The sequence below is a fragment of the Mustela nivalis genome, assembly GCF_964662115.1.
Source record: "Mustela nivalis genome assembly, chromosome: 17".
NCBI lineage: Eukaryota > Metazoa > Chordata > Mammalia > Carnivora > Mustelidae > Mustela > Mustela nivalis.
The window spans coordinates 56,792,607-56,817,324 of NC_139036.1; the positions used below are offsets into that span (position 1 = coordinate 56,792,607).

Genomic DNA, 24,718 nt, shown 5'->3' on the forward strand with positions numbered 1-24,718 from the left:
TTTGGGTGTTGAGTTCTTTATAGATTTTGGATACTAGACATTTATCTGATAAGACATTTACAAATACCTTCTCCCATTCTGTCGGTTGTCAGTTGTCTTTTGGTTCTATTGACTTTTGCTGTGCAAAAGCTTTTTATCTTGATGGAGTCCCAATAGTTCATTTTTTCTTTTGTTTCCCTTGCCTTTGGAGATGTGTCTAGCAAGAAGTTGCTGTGGCCGAGGTCACAGAGGTTATGGCCTGTGTTCTCCTCGAGGATTTTGATGAATTTCTGTCTCATATTTAGATCTTTCATCCATTTTGAGTCTATTTTGTGTATAGTATAAGAGAATGGTCCAGTTTCATTCTTCTGCACGTGACTGTCCAAATTTCCCAACACCATTTGTTGAAGAGACTGTTTTTTGCATTGGACATTCTTTCTGCTTTGTCGAAGATTAGTTGACCAAAGACCCTCGGGTCTGTTTCTGGGTTCTCTATTTTGTTCCATTGATCTATGTGTCTGTTTTTGTGCCAGTACCATACTATCTTGATGATTACAGCTTTGTAATAGAGCTTGAAGTCCAAAATTGTGATGCCACCAACTTTGGTTTTCTTTTTCAATATCCCTGTGGCTATTTGGTTTTGTGGTTCCATACAAGTTTTAGGATTATTTGATCCAGCTCTGTGAAAAAAGTTGATGGTATTTTGATAGGGATTGCATTGAACATATAGATTGCTCTAAGTAGCATAGACAAATTTAAAAATATTTGTTCTTCTAATCCATGAGCATGGAACATTTTTCCATTTCTTTGTGTCTTCTTCAATTTTTGTGAGTGCTCTATAGTTTTAGAGTACAGATCTTTTGTCTCTTTGGTTAGGTTTATTCCTCGGTATCTTATCGTTTTTGGTCAATTGTAAATGGGATAGACTCCTTAATTTCTCTTTCTTCTGCATCATTTTTAGTGTATGCAAATGCAACTGATTTCTGTGCATTGATTTTGTATCCTGCCCCTGTGCTGAATTCCTATATGAGCTCTGGCAATTTTGTGGTGGAGATTTTTGGGTTTTCCACATAGAGTACCATGTCATCTGCGAAGAGTGAGAGTTTAACTTCTTCTCTGCTGATTCAGATACCCTTTATTTATTTATTTTGTTGTTGTTGTTGCTCTCTGACTGCTGAGGCTAGGACTTCTAGTACTATTTTGTACAACAGTGGCAATAATGGACATCCTGTCCTGTTCCTGACCTTAGAAGAAAAGCTCTCAGTTTTTCCCCATTGAGAATGATGTGAGCTCTTTGTATATGGCTTTTATGATATTGAGGTATATTCCCTCTATCCCTATATTGTGAAGAGTTTGAATCAGAAAAGGATGCTGAGCTTTGTCAAATGCTTTTTCTGAATCTATTGAGAGGATCATATGGTTCTTTTATTTATGTAGTATATCACAATGATTGCTTTGTGAATGTTGAACCACCCTTGCAGCCCAGGAATAAATCCCACTTGGTCATTGTGAATAATCCTTTTAATGTACTGTTGGATCCTATTGGCTAGTATCTTGGTGAGAATTTTTTAAAAATTTTTATTAACATATAATGTATTGAGAATATTTTTATTTTATTTTATTATTTTTTTTAAAGATTTTTTATTTTTATTTATTTGAGAGAGAGACAGTGAGAGAGAGCATGAGCGAGGAGAAGGTCAGAGAGAGAAGCAGACTCCCCGTGGAGCTGGGAGCCCGATGCGGGACTCGATCCCGGGACTCCAGGATCATGACCTGAGCCGAAGGCAGTCATCCAACCAACTGAGCCACCCAGGTGTCCCTGAGAATATTTTTAAATTAAATTTTAAAGATTTTTATTTTATTTACTTGGCAGCGAGAGACATAGCCAGAGAGGGAACACAAGCAGGGGAAGTGGAGGAGGGAGAAGCAGGCTTCCTGCAGAGCAGGGAGCCCAATACAGGGCTTGATCCCAGAATCCTGGGACGACTGAGCCATCCAGGTGGCCCCCATGTCTATTTTTTGAAACAGTTTCAGAAAAATAGGTATTAATTCTTCTTTAAATGTTTGGTAGCATTCCCCTGGGAAGCCATCTGAACCTGGACTCCTGTTTGTTGGGAGATTTTTTATTTCAGCTTCAATTTCCCTGCTGGTTTTGGGTCTGTTCAAGTTTTCTACTTCTTCTTGGTTCAGTTTCAATAGTTTATATGTCTGTAGGAAAGCATCACTTTCTTCTAGATTGCCTAATTTTTTGGCATATAGTTGCTCATTATATGTTACTATAATTGTATTTCTTTGGTGTTGCTTGTGATCTCTCCTCTTTCATTTATGATTTTATTTACTTGGGTCCTTTCTCTTTTCTTTTTGATAAGTCTGACTAGGGTTTTATCAATCTTATTAATTCAAAGAACCTGTTTCATTAATATATTCTAGTGTTCTTTTGATTTCTATTTCATTGATTTGTGCTCTAATCTTTATAAATTCTCTTCTCCTGAGGCGTCTGGGTGGCTCAGTGATTTAAGTGTCTGCCTTCGGCTTGGGTCATGATCTCAGGGTCATGGGATCGAGCCTCACATTGGGCTCTCTGCTCAGTGGGGAGCCTTCTTCCCCCACCTCCTCTGTCTGCCTCTCTGCCTGCTTGTGATCTCTGTCTGTCAAATAAATAAATAAAATCTTAAAAAAAAAATTCTCTTCTCCTGCTGGATTTAGGCTTTATTTGCTGTTCTTTCTCCAACTCCTTTAGGTATAAAGTTAGTTTGGGTATTTTAGAACTTTCTTGTTTCTTGAGAAAGGCTGTATTGCTATATACTTCCTTCTTAGGACTGCCTTTGCTGCATCCCAAAGGTTTTGAACAGTTTTGTTTTCCTTGTCATTTGAATTTTTAAAACTCTTCTTTAATTTCCTGGTTGACCTTCATTCTTTAGTAGGATGCTCTTTAACTTCCATATATTTGAGTTCTTTCCAAATTTCCTCTTGTGATTAAGTTCAAAATTCAAAGTATTGTGGTCTGAAAATATGCAGGGAATGATGCCTGGTATTGGTTGAGACCTGATTTGTGACCCATCATGTGATCTATTCTGGAGAATGTTTCATGCCTACTAGAGAAGAATGTGTGTTCTGTTTTGGGATGGAATGCTCTGAATATATCTGTGAACTCCATCTGATCCAATGTGTCATTCAAAGCTCTTATTTCTTTGTTGATATTCTGCTTGCAGTGAGTGAGGTGTTAAAGTCCCCTACTATTATCATATTATTATCAATGTGTTTCTTTAACTGTGTTATTATTTTATATAATTGGCTGCTCCCATAGTAGGGGCATACATATTTATAATTATTAGATCTTCTTGTTGGATAGACTCTTTAATTATGATATAGTGTCCTTCCTCATCTCTTATTACAGTTTTTGGTTTAAAATCTAATTTGTTTGATATAAGGATTGTTACCCCAGTTTTATTTTGATGTCCATTAGCATGATATATGGTTTTCCACCCTTTCACTTTCAATCTGGAGGTGGATTTGGGTCTGAAATGAGTCTCTTGCAGACAGCATATCAATGGGTCTTGCTATTTATCCAATCTGATACCCTGTGTCCTTTGATTGGGACATTTAGCCCATTACATTCACAGTAACAATTGAAATATATGAGTTTAGTGTCGTTGTATTATCTGGAAAGTCACTGTAAAACATGAAGATTTTTTTTTTAAGATTTATTTATTTATTTGTCAGAGAGAGAGAGCACAGGCAGGCAGAGTTGCAGCAGAGGCAGAAGGAGAAGCAGGCTCTCTGCTGAGCAAGGAGCCCGATGCAGGACTCAATCCCAGGACGCTGGCATCATGACCTGAGCCGAAGGCAGCTGCTTAACCAACTGAGCCACCGAGGTGTCCCAAAACATAAAGATTTTAAGTGTATAGTTTGAAGAGGTTTTTCGTTTTTTTTTTTAAGTTTATTTATTTGTTTAGTAATCTCTACACCCAACATGGGGCTTGAACTCATGGCCCTGAGATCAAGAGTCACATGCTGTACAAGTTCAGACAGCCAGGCCCCCTATAGTTTCATGAGTTTTGATAAATATATAAACCTATGTAACACTTAATCTGCCCAAGATACAGAACATTTGCTTCATCCCCACAAACATCCTTCATGTCCCTTTGAAGTCAGTCCTCACCCCCCATCCCTGTCCTAGAAATTCATGTAAATGGAGTCACACTGTGTGTGATCTCTTATATCTGGTTTCTTACCTTCAGCATACTGTCTGTGGGATTCATTCATTCATAATGTGATGGGTATTCAATGGCTCATTTATTTTTTGTTGTTGTAAGGTGTTCCCTTGTATGGACATGCCATTTGTCTATCCATTCTCCTCCAGATGATGGAGACTTTCCCCATTTGGGCTATCATGAACAAAGTCTTGTGCAGACATTCCTTGTCATCCAAAGATTTGTGTGTTTCATAGGGAATGCAGCCAGTGGTTCATGCTGTGTTGTAAAGTTGTGCGCTCTGTTTCAGGATCACCCTTTAGAGGGGCAAATAGGTGTCAAAATTGCTTTGTTAGTTCTCCCTTGGACCATGGGAGTAACTTGAAGGGCTTAAGAAAAGGCCCTGCTCAGGGAGACATCACTCTGACTTATTGCAGATATGAAAGGAGCAGCTTCTCCTAAAAATATCACTCAGTTTAGAGGCAAAGGGTCCTGCCAGTAAAGGAGGCTGAGGGCAGTTGGAACTACCCACTAAAGAACCAAGAGCCCTTGGGGGCACTGGCTGGCTCTGGCCCAGTCACTGGAGCACATGACTCTTGATCTTGGGGTTGAGGGTTCAAGGCCAACACTGGATTGTAGAGATTACTTAAAATTAAAACTTTAGAGGCAACTGGCTGGCTCAGTTAGTAAGGGCATGTGATTCTTGTTCTCAGGATTGTGAGTTCAAGTCTCATGTTGGGCATGGAGCCTACTTTAAAAAATAAAAATGAGGGGTGCCTGGGTGGCTCAGTGGGTTAAAGCCTCTACCTTCGGCTCAGGTCATGATCCCAGGATCCTGGGATTGAGCCCTGTGTGGGGCTCTCTGCTTAGCAGGGAGCCTGCTTCCCCCCACCCCCATGCCTGTCTCTCTGCCTACTTGTAATCTCTGTCACATAAATAAATAAAATTTTATTTTTTTTTATTTTTAAGATTTTATTTATTTATCAGAGAGAGAGAGAGAGTGCACAAGCAAGCAGATGGCAGAAAGGGAAGCAGGCTCCCTGTGGAGCAAGGAGCCCGATGCAGGACTTGATCCCAGGATCCTGGGATCATGACCTGAGCTGAAAGCAGTGGCTTAACCGACTGAGCCACCCAGATGTCCCAATAAATAAAATTTAAAACAATTTTTTTTTTTTTTTGAGAGAGAGCCTAAGCAGGGGGGGCAGCAGAAGGAGAGGGAGAAGCAGGCTCCTTGCTAAGGACCCCAGGATCATGACCTGAGCCAACGGCAGATGCCTGACTGACTGAACCACCCAGGCACCCTAACACTGTGTAAGTTTAAGGTGTACTCGCCTACCCACAGCTTGGGTTGTATTACCATAGAAAGAGATAATTAAAACAGAGTTGATCATTTCATGGCCAGGTTGACTAGCAAGATATTGTAACAATATACATTACAATAAAAAGTACTGTATAAACATACAAATTTCACCCCATTATTAAATTTTATTATTGTAGCTAATGGAATAGGTGAGAAATGGCACCTCTGTGTCAGTTTTAATTTAATGTTCTTTGCTTATGAGTGAGCTCCAACCCTTTCTCCAAAAAACTATTTCCTAATGTTCAGTTTCTTCTTGTGTGAATTGTGTGCTCATGTTCTCTGATGCTCTGGTTCATCCTTTCAAAGAGCCTGGGAGTGCCTGGAGGTCTGTCTGGAACTTTGACACCACAGAGAAATTTAACCATTGGCAGGATGTGGATCCCAACATCGATTTCTGGCAAGGGATTCTAATTCTGATTGAAGTGTTCAGTCCAAGTTAAAGGAACTTCAGCTCAGGGAATCTTCAACGATCACCATTTGATCCTGCCACCTTTACTTTCTCTTTTCTTTTTTAAGATTTTATTTGAGGAGCCCCTGGATGGCTCAGTCAGTTAAGTGTTGTCTTCGGCTCAGTGGTGATCCCAGGGTCCTGGGATGGGTTCCCTACCCAGCAGGGAGTCTGCTTCTCCCTCTCTCTCCGCCCCTCCCCCTGCTCCCGCTTGCATGCTCTCAAATAAGGAAATAAAATCTTTTTAAAGAGATTTTATTAAAAGGGGCACCTGGGTGGCTCAGTGGGTTAAAGCTTCTGCCTTTGGCTCAGGTCATGATCCCAGGGTCCTGGGATCGAGCTCAGCTTCGGGCTCTCTGCTCAGCAGGGAGCCTGCTTCCCTTCCTCTCTCTCTTCCTGCTGCTCTGCCTACTTGTGATCTGTCAAATAAATAAATAAATCTTTAAAAAAATAAAAAATAAAAATTTTGAGAGGAGAGGAAAAAAAGAGAGTGAGGGTTGGGAAAGAGGGGGGGGGAGGACAAGGAGACTCCGTGCCGAGTGCATAGCCTGATGCAGAGCTCAGTCTCAGGACCCTGAGACAGAGACCTGAGCGAAATCAAGAGTCAGATACTCAACCCAGTGAGCCACCCGGGCGCCCCTCATCCTGCTGCCTTTAAACAAATGGTTGGGTGTAAAGGCCAGCACCAGGAGGGGGGATGATCCGTGCAGGGGGAGGAATGTGTTCAAAACCTGTGTCAGCCCTGCGGAGTTCCTCAGGCTCTCTGACTCATGTCTCAGATCTGCATCTAGAAGACTGTGAAGTCTTGTAAACAGTCAAGAATGTTTTCTGGAGGATGATTTCTTCAGTGATTTGCTCTAAATTGGCCATTTTGAGGCTTTTGGAGCTGAACAGAAGTACCTTGGCATGAGAACTGACACTGTATGAGGTTCAGGGTGAAGAGACCTCGGAGTCAACACTTCTCTTTCTCCGCAGATCTTATGTCCCATCAATCACTACCTTTTGCCTAGTCTACCTGCTAATAATCCCTTCAGTACACCTACTTTTTTTTTTTTTAAAGATTTTATTTATCAGACAGAGAGAGACACAGCGAGAGAGGGAGCACAAGCAGGGGCAGAGGGAGAGGGGGAAGCAGGCTTCCCGCTGAGCAGGGAGCCCCATGCAGGGCTTGATCCCAGGACCCTGGGATCATGACCTGAGCTGAAGGCAGCTGCTTAACTGACTAAGCCACCCAGGTGCCCCCAAAATGAGTATTTTAACAAGTGCCAATCAGACCATGGTACGCTATTGTTTAAAACCCTCCAAGAGAGATGCCTGACTCGCTCAGTGGGTAGAGTATGCAACTCTTGACCTCGGGGTCGTGAGTTTGAGCCCCACATCGAGGATAGAGATTACTTACAAAAACAAAACAACCTTCTAAGAGCTTTTCAGTGCCCTTAGAATAAAATCTCAACATCTGCGATGTGTTGCAGAAGACCCCGCAGGAGCTATTATGCACATCCCCCCCCATGCCTCCTGCTTTGTCCCCAGCACTCTGCACTCTCCCTTCTCTGATCCGCTCGGGCAGGAATCCCCTTCAGTTCCTTGGTCTCCTGTCACATGCCTCCTCCCCCTCTGCGGTGCCTGTTTTCATTCCCTTCATCCAGCTAACCTGTAGTCATCCTTCAGATTTCAGCCTAAATATTACTTCTTGAGGAAAGCCTGCCCCAGCTGCCCAAGATGCCCGGAGCCCACTAGTGAAGCTGGTTCGCACGCTTCTGATGATGGAATTCTTTATCTGTGTAACACCATGTCTCGTCCATTAGAATATTAGCGACTTACAATAGGATATCATTGGTCAGTTTCCAAAGGGGTTTGTTCCAGGCTGATTTAACCTTTGAAGCAAGTTTCTCAATGATATTGACAAGTGACAAATGACATTGAAATTTTCAGCGGCATCTCTTAAATATTCCACAGGGTCACAAAACATGTAGCAGTGGTTGTCTGTCGGCTGTCACAGCTCCGGTGAAGTCACTAGGTGTTACTACGCTGGTGAGTATAGAAGAGACATCACACTGGAGAAGGAGAAGCAGCTTCTTGCCGGCAGATTCAATAGCTAAATAGCAGAGGAGTGTCACAGGGACCAGACCATTTGGTGTGGAAGGGCTCCCCTTCTCCTTCTCTTTTCCCTCGCCTGCCCCTCCCCTTCTGTTTTAAGGAGAGAACTATGAGTGTTTATACAGCTGGGGGGAAAAAGGAGCCGAAAGAAAGAGGCAAATGAAGGTGCTAGAGAAAGGATAATTGAACAGCAGCTCAGTTATTCCACAAACATTTACCAGACATCTGCGGTGTGCCAGGCACTTCGTTAATCAGTAGTGACACAAAGATGAATAAGACGCAGTCCTTGGACTCGAGGGACTCCCAGGAAGAGAAATGACACGCAAATAGATAATGCTATTAACTATACGAAGCCTAGTGACAGATATGTCCAGTCTCTATACAGAATCACATGCGAAGAAATATTAGTTGGCATCTAAAAATAATCGCAAAGCAACTTCATTTTTTTTTTTAAGATTTTAGTTATTTCTTTGACAGACAGAGATCACAAGTAGGCAGAGAGGCAGGCAGAGAGAGAGGAGGAAGCAGGCTCCCTGCTGAGCAGAGAGCCCGATGTGGGGCTCGATCCCAGGACCCTGAGATCATGACCTGAGCCGAAGGCAGAGGCTTTAACCCACTGAGCCACCCAGGAACCCTGCAAAGCAACTTCAAATCTCATTGCAATCTCTTGAGGAAGATGCCAAAGGGGGAATTACATAGATGATTTATAAGAAACCTTCTTGGGATGCCTGTGTGGCTCAGTGGGTTAAGTGATTGCCTTCAGCTCAGGTCATGATCCTGGAGTCCCAGGATCGAGTCCCTCATCAGCTCCCAGCTCTGCGGGGAGTCTGCTTCTCCCTCTGACCTTCTCCCCTCTTGTGCTCTCTCTCTCTCAAATAAATAAAATCTTTTAAAACAACAACAACAACAACAAAAACCCATCTGCTCTCATCAGCTGGAAATTCCTCTTCCTATCCAAAGTAAACCAAATTATTCAAGACTTGGCCCTTCAATCCTACCTTTTTCCTATTATTCTGATGATCTGAGAACCTAATAGGCACAGACAGAACCTTCCTTAGCAGGTGAAAGGAAAAGAAGAGACTGTGGATATTCACACATGATCATTATTGCTACTACTATTAGTATTTATGGCATGATAGATCTTCTTTATTGTAATTTAAAAAAATTTTTTAAAGATTTTATTTATTGATTTGACAGACAGAGATCACAGGCAGGCAGAGAGGCAGGTAGAGAGAGGAAGGGAAGCAGGCTCCCTGCGGAGCAGAAAGCCCGATGTGGGGCTCGATCCCAGGACCCTGGGATCATGACCTGAGCCGAAGGCAGAGGTTTAACCCACTGAGCCACCCAGGCGCCCCTATTGTAATTTTTTTAAAAGATTTTTATTTATGGGGCGCCTGGGTGGCTCAGTGGGTTGGGCCGCTGCCTTCGGCTCAGGTCATGATCTCCGAGTCCTGGGATCGAGTCCCACATCGGGCTCTCTGCTCAGCGGGGAGCCTGCTTCCCTCTCTCTCTCTCTGTCTGCCTCTCCGACTACTTGTGATTTCTCTCTGTCAAGTAAATAAATGAAATCTTTAAAAAAAATAAAAATAAAGATTTTTATTTATTTAAGTGATCTGTACACCCAATGTGGGGCTCAAACTTACAGCCCTGAGATCAAGAGTGACATGATCTCCTGACTGCGCCAGCCAGGCATTCCAGTTTTATCGTAATTTTAATTTTTTGAATATTTATTAATTATTTTTAAAAGATTTTATTTATTTGAGAGAGAGAGCACAAGCCGGGCGGCAGAGGGAGAGAGACAAGAGGTTCCACGTTGAGTGGGGAGCCTGACAGAAGGCTCGATCCCAGGACCCTGAGATCATGACCTGAGCCAAAGGCAAAAACTCAACTAACTGAGCCACCCAGGCACCCTGTTTTTATTTTTTAAAAATATTTATTTATTTATTTGGTGGGGGGCAGAGGGAGACTTTCTCCTGAGCTCAGAGCCTGACTTGGGGCTTGAGGCCATGACCCCAAGATCATGACCTGAGCTAAAATCAAAAGTCAGATGCTCAGGCGCCTGGGTGGCTCAGTGGGTTAAGTCTCTGCCTTCGGCTCGTCATGATCTCAGGGTCCTGGGATAGAGTCCCACATTGGGCTCTCTGCTCGGCAGGGAGCCTGCTTCCCTCTCTCTCTCTCTGTCTACTTGTGATCTCTGTCAAATAAATAAATAAAATCTTAAAAAAAAAAGTCAGATGCTTAACGTATTGTACTACCCAGGTTCCCCTTAAGTTGAAGTATATATATACATATATATATATATATATATATATATATTTCACATACACATATGAATTACATGTGTATATTTCATATACACATATGGATATATATGTAACATATATATTATATATATAATAATGAATTATTATTACTATCTTCCTGTCAAAGACAAAAAACGATGTGGTAAGGAAGTGATACAGTTATCTGAGGGAATGAAAAGCAAACAGAGAGGACCATCATCAAGGGTGATAGGGAGTTAGCCAGGAAGAAAGGAGGGGAGAGGCATTTCAAGCCCAGTGAGCAGGATATGCCGAGGCCTGGGGATGGGAGATAGTATGTGAGGCTGAGTGGGGCAAGAGGGACTGAGGCTATCCATGGGGAAAAGAAGAGGGGGTCTGTGTTTTTTGGAGGAACATTAAGGAAGAAATAGAAGTAGGTGAGAAATCTCCACTGGAAGGCCTTGGTTTCTGCATTGAGCTTATTATTTTTTTAAAGATTTATTTATTTATTTGAGAGGGGGAGGGGCAGACGGTGAGGGAGAAAGAGAATCTCAGGCCAGCTCCACGGAGAGCACAGAGCCCAAAGTGAGCCCACGACCCTGAGATCATGATCTGAGCTGAAATCAAGAGTTGTCTACTTAACCGACTGAACCACCAAGGTGCCCCTTGCCTCAAGGTTATTTTCGTACGGAGACAGAAGAGGCTCCAGAAAAATAAAGGATTTGCTAGACAGCCATCAAGACATGGCCACAGGGACCTCAGAGCTGCAGAAAGTCTTGCCAGAGTGCACTCAGACTAGGTGCACTGGCCTGTCTTGACTTGATTGGATTTACTTCTTCAGCAACGTTTTATGGCCGGAGGTATGGACAGAGGGGATGGTCAGAGGGTGGAGGACCGTAGCACAGCCTCTGAAAATGGTAGGCACAGAGTTTAAGTTTGTTGAGTCATCGTCCTAAAACCCAGTGTAGCAGAGAAACGAGTGTGGCCAGAGGCGACTGGGGTACAAGGTGGAGCAGGGCAGGATGACTATGTTACATTTGTTTACCTTCCATTGTAGCCATGGAAACCTTCGGGATGAAGGGGAAAGATACATGGCACAGGCAATTGGCCAGTTCAATCCAGCAAACATTTACCTGGTACAGGCTTGGAGTGAGGTGCTGAGGGGTCTGCCAGGATAAGTCAGCTGCCTTTAGGGTGTTTCAGGTCTTATAAAATTCCTTTTGTGAAGGTGGCGATGGAGACACAAAGAGACATAGCACTGCAGAGAGAGAATTTCAATGACTGAAAACCAGGGAAGGCTTTGGGGCAGAGAGCATTGGAGGTGAATTTTCAGCATGGCCATGTATTTGAAGGTTGGTTTTATTGGTAGTTAGGAATCTTCAAAGGGTAGGAACCTCTTGGGCAAAAGTGCAGAGGTGGAGGGCCCCAGATGCACAGATTAGAGCATTTAGGAGATGGTCAATTTATGTGGCTACAGGAATAGCTTAGCCTGTGGGGAAATAGCCAGGAAACATATGTCTGAGTTGATTTATGAGGGACTTTGAATGTCCGGCAGAGAGCTCTCAGAGATCGCCCTGTAAAGAGATACACCCATTTGCAAAGATAAACTGCAGATTTTTGCGTGCGGAAAGGTGACATGATTCTATCACTGTTCTAAGCACCCCTACAACTGTTGAAACATACAAGATTAGATACCAAAATAGCTTCCTGTTCAGCTGAAAATGACATAATTAAATTCATTAATAGGGGAAAGGGACTCTTCCTTCCCAGGGCCAGCCATGACCCCCTTCCGATTTTATAAACAGATTGAAAAACAAGACGCAAAAAACCAAGTCTCCAGATTTCCATCTCTGGGAAAGCTGAAGTAAATACTGACACAGGCTTGTTTTGTTTTCCCAAGAGAGCGCTCCCAAGCGATTTCTCTAATTATCTAGGAAAAAAAAAAAAAAAAATTTTTTTTTAAACTTGTTTTTCCCTTTAGAGTACAGCTGAGCTGAAGGGAAAACTGAAGTATTGCCTTAGGTTCTCCAGCTTTGGTTTGGCTGCAGTATTAGTCCCCAAGGGACGCTCTCCGAGGTGTCTAAGCTAGGTGTCCCTAGACGTTTGCTCACAGCAACAAGAGGGGCGCTTAGAAGAAGTGGGAGATACTGGTGTTCTACAAAAGGGCTGATTTTAAAAAGAAAAAAGGCGGCTTGGCGCGGTTCTTTTTAGTATAGGAAAAGTAATTGAGGTGGAAGCCGTTGCCTTCGCCTCTGTCAGGACCTCTGCACCTGAAAGCATCAGAGTAACACACCCATGGAGGGACAGTGGGTCCCTACTCTCCCGCCCTTCTCACTCGGCCTTTAATTCCGCCAGGCTCCCAGAGGGACTGTTTCAGCTACAGCCTAGCGCGCCCCACAGCCAATAAGAATCCAGGACTCTCCACCCGTCTCGGATTCCCACCAATCGGCGTCCAGAACTTTAGCCTGCTAGCGGCGTCTTGGTTGTCAGAGAAGGGAGGGAAGCCCCTTTAGAGTTGCCAGCAAAGGACATGGCCGCGGCCCCTGGAGGAGGGGACGCGAAGTGAGGAGGGGGCAGGGAGGGAAGAGGACGCGGGAGAGGAAGACAGCCCCCCGGGCCCCGGTAAGTACGAGAAGGCCCGTGGCCCGAAGCAAGGGGAGCAGGGAAGCAAGGGGGCATGGGGCTCGGCCTCCCACGCCCTCCGGATGCTTGGCCAAGGAGAGAGGAGTCTGGGGTCTGCACCCAAGAAATGGCCCCGGGGGATCTCTTCGAACGGGGAGTCAAGGGACGGGCTCTGGCCTCCAGCTCCTGGCCGTTTCCTTTCCCCAGGTGCTCACACCTGCCCTTGGGGCCCGGCTTGGCCCCTTGGGGGTCCCACGTCAGATCGAAGCCTCCTGCCAACAATGAATCCCTGTACCAAGGTTGTGGTGTGTGGGCCCTGGTTCAGGGGGCTTCCAGCGCCGACGCCCAGCATACTTACGGGCCTCTGGGGTCCCGCACCCCCCGCCCCAGTTCAGACCGTTGTGCCCCTTGCGAGCTCTCAGCTGCTGCCCGGGCCCTCGTGCTGACCCTGTCCAGCCGGATGGAGCCGAAGGGCCTTAAACCTGAGCGGCGAAGGAGCAGTCGGAGCGCGCCCTGCCTTTTTTTTTTTTTTCCTTCCGTATTTCCACAAACGTTTAAAGACTCCTTAGAAGCAACTGTAGGAACACACTTGTCATCCTGCAAACCGACTGATGTGCTGTGCGCTGTGCCGTCCTTCCCCTGCCGCACACCCCTAAAGTCCGGTCTGGCAGCCCCTCGCGTGGCGCGGTGCTAGCCCCTGCCGGCTGCCCGGGGCCAGATGCCAGGGAAACCCTGCCCTCCTTTCATTGGTGTGGAACCACGGGCTGCCCTTCGGCGTGTTCGTCGGTTTGGTCACGTGCTGCTACAGCCCACCCTCGCTTCCGAGTTTTTGTGTGGCTCTGGGGGAAAAAAGGAGGGAGCTTTGTACGGAATCTAGTTTTCCTGCAAGCCTGTGATTTTTGCATCAGAGGAGATCAGCGTTTTCTCATGCTTTGTCCAACACACGCAGCTTTATCCACATGCTTCAGCCATCCCCCGGGTCTTCTGGGACTGGTGGAAGTGGGGAGGGAGGAGTTTTCACGTTTTTATTTCACGGAGGCGGAGAATAACTTTTGGGAGAGGCAAAGGGGGCAGGGCTAGAGTCACCTGGAGCCAGGACTGGAGCTCTGAAGTCCAGATTCACAAGTTCTTTGTCCACCGGATCAGTTGTTTTCTAGGTATGACTGAGAAGTCAAGTTCCTTAACTTCTCTGAGCTTCTTGTAGAGTGATCTCTTGCATTAGAGATTGGATGTGGAGGCTCTCTGTCTCTAGGTATATATATAGCACGGGGGGCTAGCACTTACTAGGTTTTTGCATTCCTTATATGTAAGTAACCAGCATGTAGTTCCCTGGCTGGTTTCTTGTATTAATATTTATTGTGGTCTTTCTATATATTTGGGGGTGAAATGATTTCAGTGATTCTCATTTGAGAGGGCAGAAGGGCAGGGAGTCTTCCATTTTGGGGGGGACAATTGTAATGATGTAGTGTTATTAATGGGGGTGGGTTTTGTATAATAACAGTGTGGAGGCAGAAGGAGCTTGAGAACCACGGAAGGAAGAAGAAATACCATTCTGGTGTGTCTTTATTGTAATCTTGGCAAAAGAAGGGCTAACCTTAGTATTCTTTTTTTTTTTTTTTTAAGTTTTTTTTTTTTAATTTTATTTATTTATTTGACAGAGAGAAATCACAAGTAGATGGAGAGGCAGGCAGAGAGAGAGAGAGAGAGGGAAGCAGGCTCCCTGCTGAGCAGAGAGCCCGATGCGGGACTCGATCCCAGGACCCTGAGATCATGACCTGAGCTGAATGCAGCGGCTTAACCCACTGAGCCACCCAGGCGCCCTAACCTTAGTATTCTAAGAGGTCTATTCTAAGAGGTAGTTTACAATTTTTTAAAAAATGCAATGACACAGGTATAAGTTCATCATCTAGAATCCAATAAAAATGGTCCTTGGAATAAAAAAGTTTGCAAATCACTCTACAAATCAGAACACATCAGAATGTAGCCTATTATTAACCCTGGAACAGGGGCAGCATGTTCAAATAAAATCCACAAATTCTCTGAAGTCTTATTTTAGCTGGTGTGTTAGCTTTAACTTCCTTGTTCACTGGTTCTTTTTGTTACAACTTCAAATAGAGAAACTGGTGGATACCAAGGAGCAGTTCCTTCACTAGGGAGGCGAAGTACAAATCATCCCCTTGATAATCAGCTGCCAAATAATTGAGAGTTAACTGCCCTTGAACTTCCCCATCCCCTACCCTGCCCCTTGTTTTTGTGGTGACCCGACATCAGAAGATTAGGCCGGGAGAGCCAGGGCTGGGCGGTGAGATGGAAGAAAACAGAAAGCCCTTCACATTTCTATTTTGAGGAGTTGCTAGGGAGTGCCAGCTCCAAGTGTTGAGAATCAGCCTTTTGGAAAGCTTAACTCCTGCCGAACTAATGAGAAGTGAAGGTCACGATCCTTTTGGTTCTTCCCCACTGCTCCTTCCCTAATGCTGGGCTTGGGAAACCATTTCTATAGGGAAGGGGTGGGCGCTAATGTAAATACTACCTACATGGGAGGCTTTCTTGACCCTTACCTGGTGAGTGGAGGATGAGCTCTTACAACCAGTCCGAGCTGGAAAGACACAGCCTCGAAATCCATTGCTGGTGTCCAAATGAGAAGGTTCCAGGTCATGGTTGGCACTTCTCCACTGGTAAATGTGTGTCAGTATTTTTTATCGTGTTATTGTGTCAGTGGTGTTTCCTTGAGAGTGTCTTTCTTTACCTAGAAGCTAGCCTCCTTTAAAACTATTGTTTGAACCCTGGTTTCCAAGCCTGGATCGGTTTCTTAGTAGCACAGGTGAACTAAAGGGTAGGCCAAAGCTGTAGCAGGAATGTTTTTCTTCCGGAACTGACCCGCCAGCCAGCATGTGTGGTTTGGTGATCAGGGGTTTGTGTAATGATAAGCTATGCCTGTGGCTGCTGAGACAGTAGTAAACAGTGCTGGTCACGTGGCACAGCAAGTAGGGTAAGGGCCGGCTTTAGAGCCGCCGGGATGCCTGCCTCAAGCTGGGCCCATCAGATGCTGATTGCTTTGTGTTTCCCTAGCCCCAGAGACCCGAGTGGTGGGGGAGTTGGGGGGTGTCCAAGGAAAGGAGACCCTTTCAGGGCTTCAGGCAGCCTTTGGGAAACCAGAAATCTCAGCATAATTATATGAACCCAGTTTTCTTAATTTCAGGATCCTTTTAAGAAGGAGGTGCATGACAGCAATATTCCTTAGTAGGGAGGTGAACAGAAAATAGTGGGAGATCCTGGGAAAAGATATACACTGGAGAGAAAATCAAAGGTGTGTTGAAAAGAGCATCGATATCCTTAAAGGGGAGAGTATCGTCCAGTCAGGTAAGACAAAGCTAACGGCTAAATCAGAATCAGAAGTTAGTGATTTTTTGTTATTGTAGTAAAATACACATAACAAAAAATTGACCGTTTTAACCAATTTAGTCCATTAACACTGTTGTGCAGCCATCCATACCAGTCTGGCTCCAGAACTCTTGCATCTGCCCAAACTGAAACTCTGTGCCCGTTAGCACTACATTCTCACTCGCCCTCCTGCCCCCAGGTCCCTGCAGCCACCATTCTACTTGCTGCCTGTATGAGTTTGCTCACTCCAGAAACCTCAATAAGGGGAATCCTACAACGTCTGTCCTTAGTGTAAGGTCATTAAAGTTTATCTGTGTCGTAGCAAATAGCGGCATAGTCTTCCTTTTTAAGGCTGAGTAATATTCCTTTGTATGTGTGAATCACATTTTATTCATCGATTTGTCTCTGGATGGACACTTGGGTTGCTCCCAAGTGTCTCGCCAATTCTCTTGGCGATTGTGAATAATGCAGCTATGAACGTACGTGTCCGCATGGGTGTTGGAGTCCCTGTTTTCACTTCATTTGGACATATATCCAGAAGTGACAGGTTGCTAACTTTCTAAAGATCCATTTGATACATTCACATGCTTTGAAAATCAAAAGGTACAAAAATAGATACAGTCCAGTTTCTCCCCGCCTGCTCTTATCCTCAGCCACTCAGTTCCAACCTAATATTTTTTTTCTTTTGTGGCTTGTGCTTTTGGTATTAAAGAGATCTAAACCAAAGTCACCGAGTTTGTCTCCTATCTTTCCTTACAGTCTTACATTTAGGTGTAGGATCCATTTTTAGTTAATTTTTGTATAGAGTGCAAGCTGTGTCTCCAAGTTCTTCTTTTTTTTAATCTGATGGTTTGATTTTTCCGGTGCAGTCTGTTGAAAAGACTACCTTTTTTCCACCGAACCCTTTGCAGCCTTCTCAAAAATCAATTGGCCATGTATATCTAAATCTATTTTTGGATTTTCTATTACAGGGTCAATACCACATTGCCTTAATGACTGTAGTTTTATAAACCTTGAAGTCGGGTGGTGAAGACCTTCCAAACTTTCTTCTCTTGGGGTAGTCTGTTCTAAGTGGGACTGAGCATCTATTCTCCTTTTCTTTTTTTAAGATTTGTATTTATTTATTTGACAGAGAGAGATCACAAGTAGGCAGAGAGGCAGGCAGAGAGAGAGGAAGGGAAGCAGGCTCCCTGCTGAGCAGAGAGCCCCATGCGGGGCTCGATCCCAGGACCCTGGGATCATGACCTGAGCCGAGGGCAGAGGCTTAGCCCACTGAGCCGCCCAGGTGACCCTGGACTGACCATCTTTTCATGTGTAGTAGCTGCTGGATTTCCTTATCTCCTTGTCTCTCAGGGTTAGAAGACACAGGTAAAGGTTATCTCTTATTTGCTACCTAATGTATTATCTCTATAAGTTCCCCGCCTCTGCTTGGATCCGTGCAGTGCCGGGGAGCTCATTGCTTCTCAGGGCAGCCTGTTCCATTTTTGTTTTTTATACAACTCTTATCATGTAAACTCGTGTTGAATCCCGGTCTGCCCCCCTGGTGTAAGTCATTGATAAAAATATTGATTAGGACCCACCAAGGATGGAACCCTGAAGCTTGTTATTAAAAACCTCCCTCCAGCTGAACATCAGTCCATCAGATAGTTCCCTTTGGGCACAGCAACTCAACTGAGTACCATCCACCCCATTGTGTTTTCGGTGGAAAGTACAGCTAATGAATATGGTGTTGGAGGAATTGGAAGGGCAGCGAACTCCTCAGCTCACCCTCAACCTGAACCTTGGGCACCCTCTTAGCTCTTTCTGATGCTGGTTCTGAACTTGGTAGCAGGAAGCATCCATCCCTTTGTTCCCATGGCTACCATGCTGCCTCTGTCTAGAGACTCATCCCGGCAAAAAGATTACTATAATTTTCTTCTACTTTTTCTGCTTATAATTTCTTTCCTTTCCCCCGATCCATTCTCTACCCTCTTAAGATACTGGGACCCGCTCAGGAACCTCCAGGGACTCCCCAGGGTCACTTTGTTTTGGCCTTCATTCATCTGTGCATTTTGGTCCCTGACTCCCCGCTCAGTGTCGCTTCATTTCTTCTCTCTGACTTAACTCTGCTCTAACTGAACATATTAGATCACCATCTTTTTTTGGGGAGGGGCTTGAACTCACGACGCTGAGATCAAGATCTAAGCCGAGATCAAACGTCAGACACTTAACCAACGGAGCCACCCAGGCGTCCCAGGAAACCATCTTTCAAAAAGGCTCCATGCTTTTCTTCCTTGGTGCCTTTGTTGAGATTTCTAGTTCTTGCTGTGGGTGGTTCTCCCTCTTCCCCCTCTGAAGCTTTCCTAAGTGCACTCTGTGGGCCTTGGCGGTGGCGGCTGCTGCTCCTTTTCTTTCTTCTTTTTAAGATTTTAATTATTTAAGGGCACCTGGGTGGCTCAGATGGTTAAGCATCTGCCTTTGGCTCAGGTCATGATCTCTGGGTCCTGGGATTGAGCCCCGCATCGGGCTCCCCGAGGTATTATTTCCACAGGATAAAATGCACCGACTTAAGGATACAGTTCAAAGAGTTTTGACAAATGTATGCACCCTGGTAACCAGCACCCCCAGTCAAGGTTTTGAACAAAAGACCCCTGTGCCCTTGGCAGCCTTTCCCTCCTGGTGACCCCAGGTAACCCCTCCTCTGCTTATTGTCACTGTGGATTAATTTTGCCTGTTCGAAGTTTTATGGAAACGGGGTCGAATGCCGTGTGCACTTCTGTGCTCCTTTTACTCACCAAATGTTTTCCAGATTCAACCACATTGTCGTGTGTTTCCAGTACCTCATTCCGTCTGGTTGCTGGGCAGAATTCCATTGTATGGGTATACCCCGGTTCATTCACGTGTGAATGGACGCTTGGATCCTTTCCAGCTTGGGGCTGTTTTTGAATAAAGATGCTATGAACATTTGTATACAGTTCTTTTTGAGGAAGTATGTTTTCATTGCTGGGAGATCTAGCGAGTGGATGCTCCGCTTTAAGAGAACTTGCCAAAATGTCTTCCAGAGTGGGTGCACCCGTGATGTTCCCACCAGTTTCTGAGCTCCCCTCCTCACCAACAGGAAATATGGTCAGTCTTTTCCATTGTAGTCATTCTGATGGGTGTGTACGGATACTGGGGGCACTTGGGTAGCTCAGTGAGTTAAGTATCCGACTCTTGATTTCGGTTCAGGTCATGATCTCAGGGTTATGGGATCAATATATTAATATAAATGTTAGGGGCACCTGGGTGGCTCAGTGGGTTAAAGCCTCTGCCTTCGGCTCAGGTCATGATCCCAGGGTCCTGGGATCGAGCCCCACATCAGGCTCTCTGCTTAGCAGGGAGCCTGCTTCCTCCTCTCTCTCTACCTGCCTCTCTGCCTGCTTGTGATCTCTGTCAAATAAATAAATAAAATCTAAAATATATGTATATATATATATATATATATATAACATATATATATGTTAGCATTTAACTTAATTATTTAAACATTAAATGTTAATATTAATATTGAGTCTTCCAACCCATGAACATGGCATATCTCTCCATTTATTTAGGTCTTGAATTTCTCTCAACAGTGTACAGGCTTTACATATTTGTTTTTAAAAGCCTTTCCTAAATATTTGCTGTATTTCATCATAGCATATAGGAATTTTGTATTTTGACCTTGTAACTTGTAACGTTGCATACTTACTTATTTTATCTCTTAGAATTTTTCCCATATGAGCTAGTCTTCTGCAAATAAATTCTGTTTTACGTATTTCTTTGCAATCTCTATACCTTTCATTTATTTTTTCTTCTCCTTACTTTTTTTTTTTTAAAGTAAGCTCCAGGCCTAGCGTGGGGCTTGAACTCATGACCCCAAGATCAAGAGTCCCATACTCTGCCTGCTAAACCAGCCAGGCACCCCTTTTCTCCTTACTTTTGAGTCTTTCTTCTTCTTCTTCTTCTTTTTTTTTTTTTTAAGATATTATTTCTTTATTTGACAGGCAGAGATCACAAGTAGGGGGAGAGGCAGGCAGAGAGAGAGGAGGAAGCAGGCTCCCTGCTGAGCAGAGAACCTGATTCGGGGCTTCATCCCAGGACCCTGGGATCATGACCTGAGCCAAAGGCAGAGGCTTTAACCCACTGAGTCACCCAGGCACCCCTTGAGCCTTTATTCTTCACCTAGGTGGCACTTTGTTCATATTTCTTGTTTCCTGGTGATAGTAATGGCAAGTATTTAGTAAGACTTACTATATGCTAAATACTGTACTAGATCGTCTGCTAATAATATTTTATGTTATTCTTGTTGCTTCTTTGTAAAATAAGCATCATTCTCTGAACGAGAACACTGAGGCCCAGGGAGACAAGTAATTTGCCAAGGTCATGGGCATCTGATACATGCTGGAGCCAGGATTTGAACCGGGGGTATTTGAATTTGAACCCTATGCTTCATCTCACAAGGGACCAGGGGTAGAACTGGCCCTTTAAGGGTCTAGCTGCTGGTTTCAGATCAGACAGTTGGGGACTTTTTTTTCCCAGAATCCCACGTATGGAGTGATGGGAAAACAGAGACTCTTAGAGAAATGTCCTGCTCCTGGCTGCCCTCTCTGAACGCTGTGGTTCCAGCTGGCCGCAGAGTTATTTCACTCCTGTTGTGTTGGGAGAAGGAGCCAAGCGCCATCCCCATCTGGCTTCTGGTGCCCTGCCCTGTGTGGCCACTACCTCATCTAGCCCCTGGTGGGAGGGGGTGCTCGGGGACCTTGAGCTGAGCTCGTAAACAGGGCCTGGGCCCCGTGAGTCAGAGCGGCCTTGGGGAGCGGTGGATTGTCCTCTCAGGGATTGCGTTTCAGTCGGCTGCCAGAGACCAAATGTCACAGCGTTGGGAGGCTGCTTGCAGTGTCGCTGTCTATGTCTGACCCCCTGGGCTAGCTCGCTCCGCTCTGAAAGCCCTGGCTGCGGACCTCAGGGGTCGGGAGAGATGTGGAAGCGCCAGCCCATGAGGGCAGCGCTGGGGCTGCCTTGCAAGGAATGACGTGGGGTTTTGGAGTGGGATCGGTGGCCGCGGAGCCTTGGCGTCCTAGCTGGGGTCTCTGGACATAGCTTTTTTTTTTTTGTTCCTAGACTGCTCTTTTATGGGTCAGTTCTCCTGGGCTTCTGACTAGCTCCACTTTCTGAGGCTTTGCTGCAGGCCCCAGAAAGCACCGCCCCCAGCCGCAGGTTAGCGCCTTCTCCCCAAGCAGTCCCTGGGCCCCAAACCAGATTACTCGAGGGCACTCTACCCAAACCCTCCCTGGCCTGAAATTATTATTACTTTTTTTAAAGATTTTATTTATTTATTTGACACAAAGAGAGACATCACAAGTAGGCAGAGCAGCAGGCAGAGAGAGAGGGGGAAGCAGGCTCCCCGCTGAGCAGAGAGCCCGATGCGGGGCTTGATCCCAGAACTCTGAGATCGTGACCTGAGCCCAAGGCAGAGGCTTAACCCACTGAGCCACCCAGGCGCCCCATGGCCTGAAATTCTTAAAGCGTGTCTACTGTGCGGAGGGGCGGGGGAGGGTCAGGGGGTGTATGGGGAGGTAGGGCTAGTCTTCACTTTCCAGATTGTTATCACATTGGTTCAGCCATCCAGGTCGGTATCCGCCCAAGTGCCCCTAGAGCGCTGCCCTGTCAGCAAAGCATGCGGGAGGCTCCGCTTTAAGGCCCGTGGGCCTGTATGCATGTGCGTGTGTGGACGTGTGTGTGCGTGTCCCAGTTTACTTTGATGCTGACCTTTGTTTATTTTTATTTTTATTTTTTTTTGACAGAGATCACAAGTAGATGGAGAGGCAGGCAGAGAGATGAGAGAGAGAGAGAGAGAGAGAGAGAGAAGCAGGCTCCCTGCTGAGCAGAGAGCCCCATGCAGGACTCGATCCCAGGACCGAGATCATGACCTGAGCCGAAGGCAGCTTAACCCACTGAGCCACCCAGGCGCCCCCTTTGTTTATTTTTAAAATTAATTAATTAATTGTTTTCCTAATCTTTACCTTTTTTTTTTTTTTACATTTTCATTTATTTAAGTAATCTTGACACACCCAGCTCAGGGCTCGAACTTACAGCTGAGCCAGCTGGGTGCCTCTAATCCGCCGGAAGCTGAGCACCTGCGGAAGCTGTGCTGCCAGGACAGGTCTGGGGGGCTCCGGTGCCCCGGGCTCCGGACTTCATGTGCTGCTGTACTGTGTAGGCAACACTGTCGTGTTTCTCAGCAACCTGGGCTCACGGGGTCTCTCCTTTCTTTCTGTCCAGATGCTGCAGCTGTGACAGAGTCACGGGGCCTTGTCCATGCTGGGGAGGAGCCTTCCTTTTGGGGGTGACCGCCTTCACCTGGGCATGCCTGCAGTACTCTGGGCCCATGGATCTGAAGGAGAAGCACACGGTAGGCCGTGGTCGGTGCCCGGATGGGTGTCGTCTGTGCGTCGCAGTTGGACTCTCTCTACTTATGTTGGCCTGGGAGGTCCTCTTTTGGGGGCTTTAAACCAAAAGTGAGAGATGGGGTGTGGCTCTGAGGATGGGGGTACAGGACAGTGATCCTCCCGAGAGGGTGCTGTTGTTGGGCTGGGAAGCCCTCGGGGAACTGGGAGCACAGCGCTTGGGAGCAGTTGCTGATTTGGGTTGGCTCTGAGCCAGACTTGCCCTTCTTGCCCAGGGGCGTGTAATTTCGTTTGTTTGGTCTTTGCTAGAGCTCTGCCCCAACCTGCTGAGCCGTGTTGAGTACGGTTGGGCACCCTCTCTGTGGTTGGGGACGAGCTCCCCAGTCAGACTCCAAACACAGCTGCGTAACCAGCTGGAGGTGAGCGGCCAGGAGGCCCAGGCACCGGCCAGGTGGGCGCCGTCCTCCCGGCCCGACGCAGGTGCGCCTCCCGGCCTCCAGGTGCGCTGCCCTCCCCGGGCAGTCGATTTGCTGGCAGAGTGTCCTCCTCCCGTGACGAAGACCGTCCCAGGGGAGGTCCTTCCAACGCTTGCCTGGGCTTCTGGCACGGCTTCATGCGGGTCCCTCTGTCTCTGATCGCCTTCCTCCACTCAGTGTCAGAGAAAGGTATCTGAAGCGCAGGGCTGAGCTTTTGTCGCCTCTGCTTAAAAGTCACCAGTGGCTCGCACCGCCTGCTGAAACCTGGAGTGTGGCAGGCGAAGCTCGCCATCATCCCGCTGCTGCCCTTGGGCCCCACGACCCCATCTCCCCCGCCTTGGCCTTTAGGACATGTGACGCGTCCTTCTGCATGCTTTAGGATTTGGGTCCGCTGTCCACATTTTGGCTCCTACTTTTTCCCGGACGAACTCTTCCTGTTCTTTCCTCACCACGCGTTGCCTTCTCCTGACAAGCCCTCCTCCCCCTCCAGATGTCCCTCCTTCCAGCGATCACAGTATCTCCACCACTGTGCCTGCCACTCTGTATGGAAATAATCTGCCTGTCCCACCTCGTCCCAGTGTCCCCAGCTCCTAGCGCAGAGCCTGGCAGGCAGCACGGGCTCAGTAAATATTTATCAGTCTGAACTTACGGACAGCGATCTTCCTGCCAAAGAGATCTTGGAAGGTCTGGAGTGGGAGCTGTGGGTCCACACGCTGGGTCCCTGGGGTGCCTGGCTTCCTGCTGACTCGCTCAGCCGCAGACTTCCTGTGCCTCTGGACCAGCTGTGGAACAGGCTTGGAGGTCTGAACCTGAAGGAGGCGTGTTCGACCTCCTGTTCACTGATCTGCAGGTGTCCTTCCTGTGAGTGATTGGCACAGAGGGAACCAGCGACCTGGACTTCTCCCCTAGCCTGGGTGTGAGGCTGCCATGTCTCATTGCCAGAGCTGTTCCCTTCCAGGGGGCACCCCCCACCCCCAGAAGCTTTGCTATTTACTGTGTGATGCGGTGGCCTGCCTGGGTGAGGCTGAATGTCTCAAAAACAGGACAGTACTGTCCTCTGGTTCCAGCCTTGTTGCTGAAACACCACTTCCTAGTGAGTTGGGGAAACCAAGTTCTGTGAACCAGCCTCTCTCTCAAGCCTGAGGAAGAACCCTTGGGTGCCCGGGATGGATAGCTCTCAGCGGTCAGTTTTGCTACAGGATTTTTTCTCTCTTCTTGGTTGTTTTGGAGAGATGAGTCCTGAGGTAGACATATCACCGGCTGTATTCACAGAATACGTCCTTGGGGTTGGGGGAGCTCTGGGCCCTGTGGAGGTTGCCCCCATTTGGAGGGGCTTACAGTCCAGCTGAGGAACTAATAGTACAAGCAATTAAGAGATAGAACCAGGGTGGCTCAGTGGGTTAAAGCCTCTGCCTTTGGCTCAAGTCATGATCTCAGGGTCCTGGGATCGAGCCCGCATCAGGATCTCTGCTCAGTGGGGAGCCTGCTTCCCCC

At 46.4% G+C, this 24,718-nt stretch overlaps 1 protein-coding gene and 2 long non-coding RNA genes across 11 annotated transcripts in view; 1 reads left to right on the forward strand and 2 right to left on the reverse strand.

Moving 5' to 3' along the window:
• Window positions 1-7,023: 7,023 nt before the first annotated feature.
• Window positions 7,024-13,438, reverse strand: LOC309850831. The gene is made up of 3 exons (XR_014304457.1): window positions 13,319-13,438; window positions 11,472-11,596; window positions 7,024-8,075 (listed from the first exon to the last, which is right to left on the reverse strand). It is a non-coding gene; the product is annotated as an uncharacterized lncRNA (long non-coding RNA).
• TMEM94 (transmembrane protein 94) overlaps window positions 12,815-24,718 on the forward strand; it is a 34,040-nt gene continuing 22,136 nt past the window's right edge. For 6 of the 9 annotated variants that reach the window (XM_082705157.1, XM_082705159.1, XM_082705150.1 and 3 more), the window contains exons 1-2: window positions 12,815-12,960; window positions 22,624-22,753. In XM_082705157.1, coding sequence (XP_082561283.1) covers window positions 22,730-22,753 — 24 coding nt within the window. In that variant the 5' untranslated portion in view covers window positions 12,815-12,960; window positions 22,624-22,729. Of the gene's footprint in view, window positions 12,961-21,467; window positions 21,559-22,623; window positions 22,754-24,718 lie in introns of those variants that run through there. The other 3 variants (XM_082705158.1, XM_082705151.1, XM_082705153.1) reach the window with 1 other exon arrangement.
• LOC309850833 lies at window positions 22,366-24,001 on the reverse strand. The gene is made up of 2 exons (XR_014304459.1): window positions 23,874-24,001; window positions 22,366-22,846 (listed from the first exon to the last, which is right to left on the reverse strand). It is a non-coding gene; the product is annotated as an uncharacterized lncRNA (long non-coding RNA).